Source organism: Mastomys coucha, unplaced genomic scaffold (genome assembly GCF_008632895.1).
Source record: "Mastomys coucha isolate ucsf_1 unplaced genomic scaffold, UCSF_Mcou_1 pScaffold9, whole genome shotgun sequence".
NCBI classification, from domain to species: domain Eukaryota; kingdom Metazoa; phylum Chordata; class Mammalia; order Rodentia; family Muridae; genus Mastomys; species Mastomys coucha.
The window spans coordinates 10,141,178-10,155,124 of NW_022196915.1; the positions used below are offsets into that span (position 1 = coordinate 10,141,178).

Below are 13,947 nucleotides of genomic sequence, written 5' to 3' on the forward strand. Positions count from 1 at the left end.
TTTTTTCTTCAGAGGGGAAACTGGGAAAGGAGATATCGTATGACATGTAAATAAAGAAAATATCTAATAAAAAAAGAAAATATCCAATAAAAAGAAAGAAAACTATAAGCAAATATAAATTTTTTTCTTTTTTTTCCATGAAGCACCTTTGTTTATTTTATTTTTATTTTTTATTAGATATTTTCTTTACTTACATGTAAATTTCTCCATTCCCAGTTTCCCCTCCAAAAAACAAAGAAACAAACAAAAACAACAAAAACAAACCCCTGTTGCCCCCCCCCCATGCCTGCCACCCCACCCTCTCCCACTTATTGGCCCTGGCATTCCCCTACACTGGGGCACAGAACTTTCACAGGGCCGAGTTCCTCTCCTCCTATTGATGATCAAATTGCAATCCTCTACTATACACATGCTGCCAGAACAATCAGACCCTTCCATGTGCGGTCCTTGGTTGGTGGTTGAGACCCTGGGAGCTCTGAGGATACTAGTTAGTTCATATTGTTGTTCGTCCTAAGGTGCTGAAAACCCCTCAGCTCCATTGGTCCTTTCTCTAACTCCTTCACTGGGGACCCTGTACTCAGTTCAATGGATGGCTGTGAGCCTCTACATCTGTATTATTCAGGTACTGTCAGAGCCTCTCAGGAGATAGCTATATTTAGGCTGGCTTGCCCTTCCTTTGGTCTCTGCTCCATAGTTAATCTCGCAAATATAAAATTTTAACTAACAAAATGCACTGCCTTTCAAACTTTTAAAAAAAATTAAGAAAAACAAATCATAAACATTTATTTTTAGCATAGTAATCCTATTAGTTCAATCTTGAGGTATTTTTCTCATTACTTTGTAGGACAACTGAAAAGAGGGGAATAAATTTAGTCCTTAAAAAAAAAATCAATGGCACTAAAAATAAAGAAAATACATATTAACTCCAAGAAGAAGAAGAAGAAGAAGAAGAAGAAGAAGAAGAAGAAGAAGAAGAAGAAGAAGAAGAAGAAGAAGAAGAAGAAGAAGAAAGGGATGAGAAACCTCTTAGAAGCTAAGAGGCTGCATAGCCCTCAGTTTTAGGTCTGACTTGATAATAAAAATTATTGAAGGATAGGTAATATTTTCCTGGATTTCTGACATAGACAACCACATAAAACCTTGAAAAGAATTAATATTCTTTAAATCTGAAATTTTGTGGAGAATATATTATAATTAGAAAGTTTCTAGCCATTACCTTCACACTAAATTATGTAGTCCCAAATTGTCATTTATAGATTGGTGTCCTAGGGATCTTTGTAATCAATAAGCACCTATACATACATGCTTTTACATGTATACACAAACATACAAAGCCATGGAAAACATGTCTAGGTTTCTAGACAAAGAATGAACAGAGGCTGGCCAGAGAGGAGGTATGGAATTCCGTACAATAGAGATTAAATCTGCTCCTTATTTATTTGGTCAATATTAGATGGGAGGTGAGATAGATCTGTGTTTCTCTAAGCATTAGCCAGGTCAAATTAAAATGCCAACAATAATTTTATGAGTGGATTCTTGGTGTATATATCAGAATAGGGCAACATTCTAAATTTCACCCAGGAAAGAGAGTTTAGACAGTGGTAGGTTAATGCATGTGAAGGTAGCTCAACTTCACCCCTGACAAGGGGCTGCACTTGGCTGCAAATTCTTTTAATAAGGTCTCCCAGGGTTTTACTACCTTAGCAGAGCACAGGGGAAGGACTGCTACGTCCTCAGGCCTTTAGCCACATAAAGGAGCACCGATGACATGATCAAAACTTCAACAATTACAGCCACCTGGGACTTCCTCTTGCAAATGTAAAGATGAAGAACTGGACATTAAATAGTGTGACTTGACTTACAGGCAATATGGACACTTTGGGGAAGTTGTGCAGTGTTTCCCACTCCCGCTTGAGGTACTCGATGGAGCCCACAAACACAATGTGTTTAAGCTCATGATAGTGAAAGTTGCTAGCACGAAGCGGCATCACCAGGTTCCGGAGGCCAATCAGGGCTGAGCTGACATCCCCAAAGATGCAGACTACGACATGACCACTCAGGACAGTCATGGCAGCTTCACTTCGAGTCTGTAACAGAGAGGGGTCCAAGAGTATCAGAAAGAAGCGCTCATAACATTGGGATAAGGGGAGAAAGCATCACTTATGTAGAAAAGAAAGCGAACACTCATTGACCACTTACTGTGTGCCACTACTGTGATTTAGGTGTATTTTAAAGAGAGTCCCCCAAGGGTCCTTTGTGGTTAAAGTCATTGTCTCCAGCATGGCATTATTTTATGGTGGAGCTTTGTTGAGTTGAAGCCTAGTTGAGGTCTTTAGACTATTGAAGGTGTGGAGCAGTTGATGTGCAACTGCCTGCGAGTTTTCACATGACTCCTTGACTCCATGTCTTCTCCAAAGACAATCAGTACGAAAAGAGCAAACATGAACAAACCCATCTCCTTGCTCTCTGCTCATGTTTGCTTCTATACACTCTTTCTATGACCATCCACCACCTCACCAGAGACCAGGCAATTGGGGCAGCCCAGCATTAGACTTTGAACTTCTTAAACTGTAAGCTGGCTTTTATGTTTGTGAGTTAACTATGTCAGACATTTTTATTAAAATACCACAAAGGTATCCAATACAGCTATTATTTATACTGTAGTAAAATGAAATGTTTAATTTAGTTCTGAATAATAGAAAAGGAGTGATTCTTCAACATCATATATAAAATTTCACAAGGCACCTGTTCTAATGGATAAAAGTATACTCAGGAAAGTTGAATAAAAAGGTAAAACAGGTCACCATGTGGGCTGCTGTACAACATCAGTTTTTTTTTAGAAAGTTGAAAAGTGGTTTAAAACTCCATGTCCAGCATGTTAAAGAACATATAAATCTTTCTAATAAGTTTAGTACATACAGTAAGCATACATGCAGAGAAAGCACTATGTTTTTTTTCTTTCTGGATTCTATTTATCATTAAAGAATATGTAAAATATCAGTAAGGCTTACAGGATGGCTATCATTTTTACTTTGTTATATACATGTTATATACTCTATAATATCTGTAATACAAAGGCATATATTTTATTTATATCATAAAATCCTGTAAGCATATATTTACACATTACTACCTTCTAGAACAATAGGTTTAAGAAGGAGGTACCATGTAGACCTGTGAGCAGGAGACAGGAGATGGGAATCTTTAGGAGAACAAAGACAAGAAAATGGGATGTTTAGGTATGTGGAAAGAAAGGAAGTCTTAGTGTCTATGAAAGGGTGGTAAATCATTTAATACCGGCCCTTGGGAGGCAGAAGCAGGCGGATCCCTGAGTTGGAGGCCAGCCTGGTCTACAGAGTAAGTTCTAGGACAGCCAGGGATATACAGAGAAACCCTGTCTCAGAAAAAAAAGAAAGAAACAAACAAGCAAAGAAAGAAAGAAAGAAACAAAGAGACAAAGGAAGAAACAGAAACAGAGAAAGAATGGATGATAAAATGAAAAAAAAGAAAAACAAAGAGAGAGAGAGAGAGAGAGAGGGAGAGGGAGAGGGAGAGGGAGAGGGAGAAAAAGAGGGAGAGGGAGAGAGAGAGAGAGAAATGAATGACAAAATGATCTCTTTAGGTCCTTTTGCTAAGATGGTGATTAGTTGGTCTCAGCTGAAATTTGAGGGGTTCTTTTTAGATGTTTCAGTGAGGTGGTATACCCCTCCCTGTCTCAGTAGGTAGAATATGATATCTGAAACCATAGGCTGGCTGCTGTGGTCTGTAGCCTCAATCTGATGTTACAAGCCTATAAGCTTCTATATGTCCACTGAGCTAAAACTAGTTTTTAAAATTCACAATGGCTAAAAATTAAATCAACTTTAGAAATGCCACTATGAATAATGATCATATAAAATTCATATTCCAATAAGGTTTTATTGGGACACAGCCAACTCATAATATTTAGGTATTTTCCATGGTTGCTTTCATGGAAAATAAGAGTTGTCAGTTGAGAAAGAGATCATATGACCTGTGAGACTTAAATCACTGGATACGTCCTTCTACAGAAAAAGTATGCTGACTCCATGTTCAGACTTTAGGGTTTCCTGGATTCTTTGATTCTTTTTGGAAGGGTTTGTCTCATTAAAAAAAAAAAAAATAGAAAATAGTCATGACAAAGGTCTAGATGCCAATCAGAAAAGATACAGGATAATGTCTTTTCCCAGCCCCAGATCTGTATCTATGAAGATGACAAAGAAAGGAATACTCACATGTAGGAGAGGACCCCAGTTAGCCAGAAAATGTAAATGGTTATCTGTCCACCACTGACATTTTGTTTATTATACGGGTGAAAAAGACAACAGGGTGAGGTCAGGGTGAGGCTGGTTCTTTGTTTCTCCTCTAGTCAACACCTTCACCCTACCTGACATCTTTCTTGTTCCTTACCACATGCTCATGATGTCCCACGGGGCTTACAATGCTTTGGGGAAGGCATATTAATGCTCACTGAACATACCAGCCTCTGCTTGATTTAATCCCTAGCACTGACCAGTGTATTGATTGCTTAAATACCAATATTGCAATTAACGACAATGCCAGGGTTATTACAGCAACCCCCAGGAGGGGAAGAAGCTAGCTTTCATTTCCTGGTCATTAGAATAAAGCAGGAGTTATCATCATTGCTGGCTTACCAGAGTCTAAGGAAGCCTGAGACACAAGTTGTAAGAAACATGTCATAAAAGGTGACCCAAGAGGTTCCCCAAGGGCTCCCATCACTGCTTGCTATTTTGTGGGGAAGACCTGAAGTTAGTTCTTTGGGCAGCACAGAAGTACAAGTAGCTGGAGCCAGAAGCAGAGAGGTAAGCCCTCCAGTGTGTAATAATCGGGTCTTCTGAATATTTTCAATTGGCCTGGTCATCTAAGAAGCTAGTTCCCCTCAACAGAGAAGTACAAAAAAGGTGAAGGATGGAAGCTTGAAATCAAAGTATGCAAAAATTAGCTAGATACCAGTTGGTGGAATGGTTCAGGTATAGAAGCTAACCTCAGGAGCTTAGACCTGGGGCAAATACATTCTCAAAGGCGCCAGAACTATATCCCCTAGAGAAGTGTGTGAAGTTCCAGTCCTGCACCTCAAACCTGGAGAGCCTGGCTTTCCTATGCTTAAGACCCAAAAGGAAATCCCTTCAGGAGTTTCTCTGCACAGCCTTTAGCCTCTCCTAAGCAGAATCTATTTGTGCTTGATGGAACTCCCTGGCCGTTTTAAACCTAGACCAGTGCTTATTCCATGGATCTGAAGAAGACTTTGTATCTCATACCACTTAGCATCAAAAAGATTATTTCATGGTTCAATTTATCTCCTTTTCAATTAGAGCACTGTCTCTTCTTTTTCCAAATCATCCAAAGCCCTCAGTGAATAAATCAATTCCATAAGCATCTTCCACAGGTGCTTCCACATCTCTGCCCTCCACCCCTCCATTTTTCTCCTCTATGCATTGAATAAAAATTCCATCTATTCAGCACTGCAGAGAGGTCTCCTTCGATCTTATTGCCTGAGTAGTACCTCTAGACTCTGTCCTTCCCAGGATCCTGCCCTTCATCCATATCTAAATTGTTCTCACAGACTCATTCACCACCCCACTGGCCTTCCCTTTGCCCTACTAGAATACAAGCCCTGCATGCCATGTCTCAGAACAAGAACAGTACCTAACCCATAGTGTGTTTGCTAGCAATGTTTCCTTAACTGATACTGTTTTTACAGGTGAACTCATATTCCTAAATTCCTTTCTTCTTAAAAGGGATATTGATTACATGTCAATTAGCACACTCTATATAAAACATTCAGACGACCAACACCAAACATGTGACCAAGCCACTGGTAACCAATCACAGAGCATCTAAATGGTTAGAACCATCTCCCCTCCTGGCAAATCAAAGTGGCTGTTGGCTGAACATTTTGACTTTGTGTCTGCAGTTTTCCCAAATCTGAGATAGCTTCCAGCACAATGTTGTTTTGGCTCACAATGCTCATTTATAATTAATTTGAAAACACACACACACACACACACACACAGACATACACACACTATTTAAAACATAGTGGAGAAATCTAGTGGATTAGCATACAGAACCAATCTGAGGATCTGGAAAGTCCTTGTTAAAGGAAGGGTGGCCCTGAAATAGAAAATGGTAGGATTTTCCTACCTAAAAATGGGGAAAGCCCACAGTCATCCGGGGATTAGAGGCACAAGGGTGAAGAACCCAGTCTGGCCAGCCTTTTCATTAACCCACTTTTCATGGATTAGCAAGACAATAAATTCTAGGGATGCCAGTGTAGGCATAAACCCTAAAGCTGTTAACAGGACAAAGGCAGACAGTAGAATGGATTAGTCTGGGCTAACTTTCCTGTGCCAGAGCAGAGAAGCCTACTATTTCTAAAGGCATCCCTAAAGCCTTCCCTGAAGTGACCATCTGAGCTGCATCGTGACAATGGACCACAGTCTTGCAATGTCACCCTCAGCAAATGCGCTTGCCTATCTGCATCATGTGTTAAGAAAGACTGAAAACATGTTAGTTAGGGGAAGACACACTACTGGAGGTCTGGAGAGATAGTTTAGTTTATAAACTGCTTGCCATATAAGCGTGAGGATCTGAGTTTGATTCCTGTTATCCACATTAAAAAGAAAAGGCTGGATGTGGTACTACAAACCTGTGAATACAAACATATAACCAAACAAAATTATAACACATAACAATTCAGGTAATATTTCTATTTCTTCATGGTATTTACAAATAATCATGATAATAACAGCAGGTAAGAGAAAGGCGCCTCTGAGGAGAAGGGGATGAGATTTGCATCACAGTCTTATGTAAGTTGGGGTCGTTCTCATACTCTCTTCTTACAGATGAGATGATTAAAATGCAGAGTTCAAGAACTGGCCTAAGGCTGCACAACTACCAGATGGCAGGACCAGGCTCTGGCCCTAGAGCCATATGAGGATCAGGAATGACGTGTATCCTATCGCCTATGATAACTTGCCACGGCACATAATCACCACTATTGTCCTGATAAAAAAAATGATGCAGAAATTGGAAGTTCTGCTCTCGCAAGAAAAAACAAAACAAAACAAAACTGCTCTAAACTCATGCTATGATCAGAGATCTCATTGTTTCAGTCTCTGGTCAGAATTTTAGTCTTCAAAAATAGCTAGTGCCAAGTGACAGTGTCCTCTACTCTTCAGTTAGGAAAATCTTCACTCTAGGCAAATTCCTCATGCCAAGCAAAGGAGACAGACGTTGACCCCATGGTCCCTCACTCACCAAGATGACTTTCTCAATCTCCTTGGCTGCACACCAGTGAAACATCCCAGTGGAGTCGTACTTTTTCACATTGGAGTCCATGTTGTCAATCTGGTCATTGCCAGGAATTAACAAGGGGTCATGCCTGGGGAGAAAAGGCAGGAAAGCCTAAGTGGAAAATGTGATAAATTATAAATGCAAAGGGTCCCCCAGAGTCACATCTCAGAGGAGATGACAGACGCTGAGAAAGTGGATGTCACCAATGACCCTCTTTTCTTCTGCAGAGACCATCCCTTCAAAGACAGCTGTCTAAACCATGTACCCCTCTGGAAGGGCACTTGGTTTTGTCAGGTAGTAATTCTGCCTTTTTCCCTGCCCATTTTGTAAATGGGCTTCATGTCATTTTGTGGGTTCAGCTTCCTTTTTTATGACTATCTTATTCCTTCTTGTCTCGTTTTACCAGCTATCCAATTTCCCCAGCATACACACTCACACATACACACACACAGATACACACACAGATACACACACAGATACACACACAGATACACACAAACACACATACACACACACACACACACACACACACACACACACACACATGCACATACACACATGCACGAACCCCAAAGGGTTGCTATTAGCATTGGCAATGAAGAGGAAGGAATAGGAATAGAGCCTCATGCTGGCTCACTGGCATCAGGATGGAAAGCCAATTACTCGCTCTTTCTGACTACAACTTCTGACGCGATGCTCTTCGCAGTAAAAGCTTTAACAGGCTGCACTTTAAATATTTTAGCAATTTGCCCAATCAGATTTTGCTCTCCCCGGCTGAAGCCCTTTAAAGATTCAGCAGCATGTCACTTCAGAGCAGATTGACTACCAAATGTCCACATCTGGAATACATGATTTCAATACTAAACAACACCCTCTCCTCTCGCCTTGACAACTGTATTTGTGCTTAACTGTCCAATGACAGGCTCCTCATCCCCACCTTCATTTCCCAACATGGCATTCCTTGGATGATAGCCTCCAGCTCAGATGCATCTTTATAAACTTGTTTGAAATTCTCAAGGTTATACCCACTGCTTCTGAAAGTATGGCTGCATAGAAGCCTTCCCTTCAGTGGGATGGTGGGGTCTAACTGACAACCCGAGGAATTAACAACAAAATCGGGCAGCTTATACCATGCCCACAGTATAAGAGAAAAGCCTTACTTACAGACCAACGTATGCTCATTGTGTGAGGCTCTATCTCTGATATTGTCAGCAAGTGAGTGTATGGGAAGCCCTCGTCGGCATTTATGACACTGACCATGTACAATTAAGATATCCCAGGCAGACCTATCCTGTGGCAAAATTAACTTCCTTAGGCAAACTGTCAACCAAAGACAGAAAATAGAAATAGATTTAAGTTGCAATGTTGTATGGTGAAGTGATGTTACCTTTAAAATGATCTATTTCAGACATTTAAAGGATAATCTTTATTTATATACTAATGTTTCTCCCTGAGAAATACCGGATATTTATCATCTCTCTGCTCTGAGTGTAGAGAGTGGGGCAGCAATTTCTCTACAGAACTAAGCTTCTGGACACCTAGCATGACCTGTCTATTATGCCTTCCACACACGGAGAAGACAGGAAACTCACTGCATGTTTTTATTCTCAGCAATTTGCTTTGAGGCCACAGCAAATGATGAATACCATGTGATGTGATCCTGTGGTGTCATCTTCAAGGAGCATGCTAGATTACTGCAGCAACTGTCACAGCTGATCTTTAAAGAAGCAGGACAACCCAATTCAGAGTAGCATCTCAGTAGCCCGGTTGTTGACAGGTCTTCAGGGGCTATAAACTACCAGGACACCTCTCACATATAAAGCTGAGTCCAAATGTGCTGAAATCAGGGTCACTGAGATGGATCAGTGGACAAAGGTGCTTTCTGTGCAAGCATTTGCCATTAGAGTATGATCCCTAGAATCCATGTAAGGTGTATAGAGAGAACTGACCCTCTGCCATTGCCTTCACATAAACACACACACACACACACACATCACACACAAACACACATACACACCACCCCCACATAACATCAATATACTCATAGCTTTCCCTCACATACACAAAATAAGTAAAAATTTGAATGCTAAAAAGGGTACATTTATTAACTAAAAAATAAATAAATAAATAAAAGGCAGTTCAGATTTGAACTGGTCATGGAACACAAAGAAAGCATAATTAGACGGTTTAGGGTCAAAACAGTGTGGTTGAGTGGGTTAAGACCTTGATATACAAACATAAGGACCTAACTTCAGATTCCCAGCACTTAGAAAAGCATGGCTCATATATACCAAGAAATGGTAGGAGAAGATAGGTGGATTTGAGAAGCTAACTGGCCAGCCAGCACAGCTTAGTTGGTGAAGTTCCTGGTGCAACCTGCATCAGAGATTAAAGTGGACAGCAATAAACAAAGATACATGACCTCAAGCTCCTCATCCCCACCACCTCTATATGAACATGCATGGGTGACTAATCCCAACATTCACATGCATATCCATACAACACACACACACACACACACACACACACACTTTAGTAAATGAGAGCTTTTCTCATCCAACTTTGAGAAATCTTTAACAGTTCTCTAACTATCTAGCATCTGTCATAGGTAGTTGGACAAAGTTACTATAGAGAAGGAGCTTGAGAAAAGTCTCTTTCAAACCTTGAAGAACATGTTTTGGTCTGCAAGAGAATCTTAGATCTGCCGTGAAGACAGAGTCAAGTTCAAATTCTCTTGCCGGTCAGAAAGAAGATGTTACCTTAGCTTCCAAGTGCCAGGGACCTGTTTCTAGGGCATTCCAGTCTTAAAATATATTTGGGACTAAATTCACATTTTACCAGCCAAGCTGAAGATACAGTACGCTGGTAAAAATTCATTAAAAATATAAGCCTTGGGAGAGAAGCGATGTGTTTTTGGTTAGGAACATTTGGTTCTTTCTAGAAGGAATGTTGTAGTAAGAGTGGCCTATAAGAAAAATGTATGTCAACTGCCCATCATTAGGAGGGGAAAAAGTGACAGTGAATGTTAATTATAAACTAACTAAGGTTGGAGTTTAGGGAAAGAAGCCATATACAACTCTAGGGACTGGAGACATGGTTTGTGCTCTAACATGCCAAATCATGCAGCCAATCTCAGAGGAGCTCCACATATACTCCGCCCTCCACATAGGTTATTGGGTCTCTCCTGGATGATTTAAATAGACATCATCTAGGATTTCTCCAGAAGGGTATGACCTGAGAAACATAGGAAATCTCCCTGAATGCAGATATTTACCTTACAGACCAGATGTGGCACCTGAATTTCCAACTTTGGTTTCTGTAATCAGTAAAGTTATCAAAAAACATGAGACTTCTGTTCTTAGCCAGGAATGGAAGATGTCATAATATCAAATAAAGGTTCACATGTAGCAGAAAAAAAGAAAATATGGGCCAAAGGTTATGGCACACTAGCATGTGTGTGCTATAACAAATAGCTATCCTAATGTAGGACAATATGAAGGCTTCCAGAAAGAACATGTTTACTCCCCGTTGGTGTGTGGTCTGGGGAGGTTTGATGGGAAAGCCAGCAACAGTTGACCTGTTGAGAGGAGGGCGAGGAGGGCCATAGGAATAACTGGCAAGCTGTGAAAGACAAGTATTTTAGTGTTGTTCTGCCAACAGCTATTAGAATCCACTCAAAGAAGCAAGGTCTAAGTAGCCACAAAATGGTTCCCAATAGAGATGACTGGATATGCCCAGTGTCCTGTTGCTTGACCAAAGGCACAGAAGACCCAGAGAGCAGTTGTACGAGTAGATATGTACTGGCAGTCAATACAAACAACAGACTAATGTATGCATGACATCAGGTAGACCCAGCATTGTGCTTCCTAAAACAAAAATGAAGTGGCTTTTTTGTTTTTTGTTTTTTTTTTTTGTTTTTTTTTTGTTGTTTTACAAGGTACAAGAGATAGCACTATTAGTGGTAATTTAACTACAAATGCTGGTGGGCCTAGAGGGCTTTCAGATTTGAAGCAGTGGGTCCTCCTTGGGAAGAGAAGTAGCTGAAAGGATCTATAAAGGACTGGCTCAACACCAGACTATGAAAGGCTAGAAGGTAGTGGATAGGTAAAGAATGGTCATTGGAGAGTGAGATGAAGATCATTGAAGACTGACAGATTTACAGGTCCATTAAAGACCATGTTTACCAGATTCTGCTGTGAGGGGCTGGTGGTGCTCAGAATGGGATTTTTCCCAGTGACATCAGACTATGTGATTACTTTGGGCCAGCCATGATAGCTTTCTTTACAGCATCAGTTCCTGTAGCAATTTCCAGTGTCTTTCAAAGGCTTATACTTTTTCCACCTGGCACAGGTAGAAAGAGAAGGGGTAGGTATCTCCAGGGATTTCCACCTCTTAAATCAGGGATCCTCCAAATTGTTCTTCTAGAAAAGAGCTCCATGTATTTATCATTGAGTATACCAGTCAACACTGCTGTGGTCCAGGGAAATCAGGAGGAACCACTCAAGTTGCTATGCATGAGGAGGAGGATCATGGGAAACCCCTGAGCAGGGCATTCTGACATCTCCAGCTTGCAAGGCAATGATGACAGCTACTTACGAAGGCCTCCAGTGAGCTCTGTAAGACGACCTAGCATAGCTGATGACCATAACTAAATACTAGTCCCTTTCACGTAATGACTGGATATTTCTTCTACTCACACATCACTCCATAATAACTCTCCTAAGATGTTCCATAAGTAATTAAATGTCCACGTGCCACTTATGACTTGCCAGAGTCCTTGTTGTATTTTAAAGGGACAGAAAGTGTATGTGATAGGTGACAGCTATAGCTGCGGCTTCACTGTTCAGGGCCCAGGTATGCTATTTGCATGTTGAGATCTTCCTACTGCAGAATATAATCGCATTTTGAGTTATGCTATTTATAAAACTAAGATCCCTGAGGTGGGTCCCAATTTGACTTTCCGTATAGAGTGGAAGTCTGGACTCAGACATTAACAGAACAAGAACCACAGTAACATCACGAGAGAAAAAAAGATCTGCAGGTTGGAAAGAGAAGCTAAAACAGTTCCTTCCCCAGGACCTTAGAAATAACCAGTCCATCTAGATTAGACTTCCTTGGCTTCCCAGCCTGCCCCCACTCCCCCAGCCCCGCCCTTCAGACCCTGCCCCCAACCCCGCCCTTCAGACCCTGCCCCCTCCCGGCCTAGGCCCCGCCCCCATCACCCGAGGGGTCTGGAGACACTTCTTTGGCGTGCCAGCAGCCCTACTGAGAGGCTCCAGCCTTACTTCACATCCTGGCTTGCCCTGCTGGGGAAAGGTGGAATCTACTGGCATGGACCCTGACAGCCTTCCTGAGCACCCAGAGGCTTCAGCCCCAGAGCCTCCCCTAACAGCAGCTTCTGTGCCTCTGGTCTGATACCCTCCTTATCTTCATTCTGAATGTGGCAGCTCTACCCCAGGCCTACAGCATGCAGTCCCAGGAGAGTGGTGTTCACTACAGCAGGTGGGACAGCAGCAGCTGGGATGAAGTCAGCATGACTACCATGCCCAGCTCAGAGGAGGCCGCATGCTACAGGAGGATCTCCCAGAAGCTGCGTTCTGGTGAGCTGGGGATAGCCATGAAGATGCTGGGTTGGAGTAGCGCTCTCCTGGCTCATTTCATCTTGGGCTACACCACTGGCTACTATGTGCACAAGTGCAAAGAAATGCTGCTCCATTCCCACCCCTGGGGATTCCCTCCCATGTACACAGACCATTTGTGCAGACACTCCTCTATTCAGACCCCAGGGCATAGAAAGAAAGAGAGAGAGAGAGAAAGAGAGAGAGAGAGAGAGAGAGGGAGGGAGGGAGGGAGGGAGGGAGGGAGGGAGGGAAAAAGGGAGGGAGGGAGAGAGGGAGGGAGGGAGAGAGGGAGGAGGGGAGGAAGGAAGAAAGGAAGGAAGGAAGGAAGGAAGGAAGAACGAACAAACCAGTCCTTCTGAAGTCTCCACCTTAAACTTTGAGCCTGGAGAACTTTGAGAAAGGAATTTCCTGCTGTTGCTTACAGGGCTCTCTTGAGTGGTATGTTTCCCGAACTTTAACCTGCACTGAAGTACAATACAGTTGACAGCCTAACCCAGAGAAAAGATGAAACCTAGTTATCAGCTAGTCAGTCTGATCAACTTGAGAGTATTTTTTTCCCAATACTGCTTAAGGATTGATACTGATAAAGGCAAGAATCCACCTATTTCCTCAAAAGCAATCCACATGGTGGTTATGGACTCTAACCCCAGAGGCAAATCTGTCTTCAAATCTTGGTTTGCCTCATACTTGGCAATTTGTACCCTGCCTCAGCTTCTCAATCTGTAAAATGGGAATGTTAGATACAATTATTATAACATAGAATCAATTTAGGGAGTTTATAAGGAAAGGCACATCATGCATACAGAGCAGAACTCAACAGACCTGTCTTCACCAAGTGCTTACTGCCACCTTCCCTACTTTTCTTTACAGTTGGCTTAGAATCCAGACCTGCTTTGGTGATTATGGTCAAAGGAAGAAGGCAAAATGGAGAAGGCCAACCATAAAGATATAGGACTACAAATGTTATCATGTTAAAATGCTGCCCCCCCCC

General features: G+C 41.8%; 1 protein-coding gene and 1 pseudogene across 34 annotated transcripts in view; one reads left to right on the forward strand and one right to left on the reverse strand.

The window, feature by feature from the left end:
• Kcnma1 (potassium calcium-activated channel subfamily M alpha 1) overlaps positions 1-13,947 on the reverse strand; it is a 744,152-nt gene that overhangs the window by 76,786 nt on the left and 653,419 nt on the right. For all 33 annotated transcript variants that reach the window (XM_031361079.1, XM_031361066.1, XM_031361082.1 and 30 more), the window contains 2 exons: positions 7,300-7,423; positions 1,863-2,087 (listed from right to left, as the gene is read on the reverse strand). In XM_031361079.1, coding sequence (XP_031216939.1) covers positions 1,863-2,087; positions 7,300-7,423 — 349 coding nt within the window. The remainder of the gene's footprint in view (positions 1-1,862; positions 2,088-7,299; positions 7,424-13,947) is intronic.
• The window catches only part of LOC116085115, a 4,461-nt pseudogene continuing 3,302 nt past the window's right edge, over positions 12,789-13,947 (forward strand). Inside the window, exon 1 of the transcript XR_004116428.1 lies at positions 12,789-13,077. The product of XR_004116428.1 is annotated as a small integral membrane protein 1 pseudogene (transcript). The remainder of the gene's footprint in view (positions 13,078-13,947) is intronic.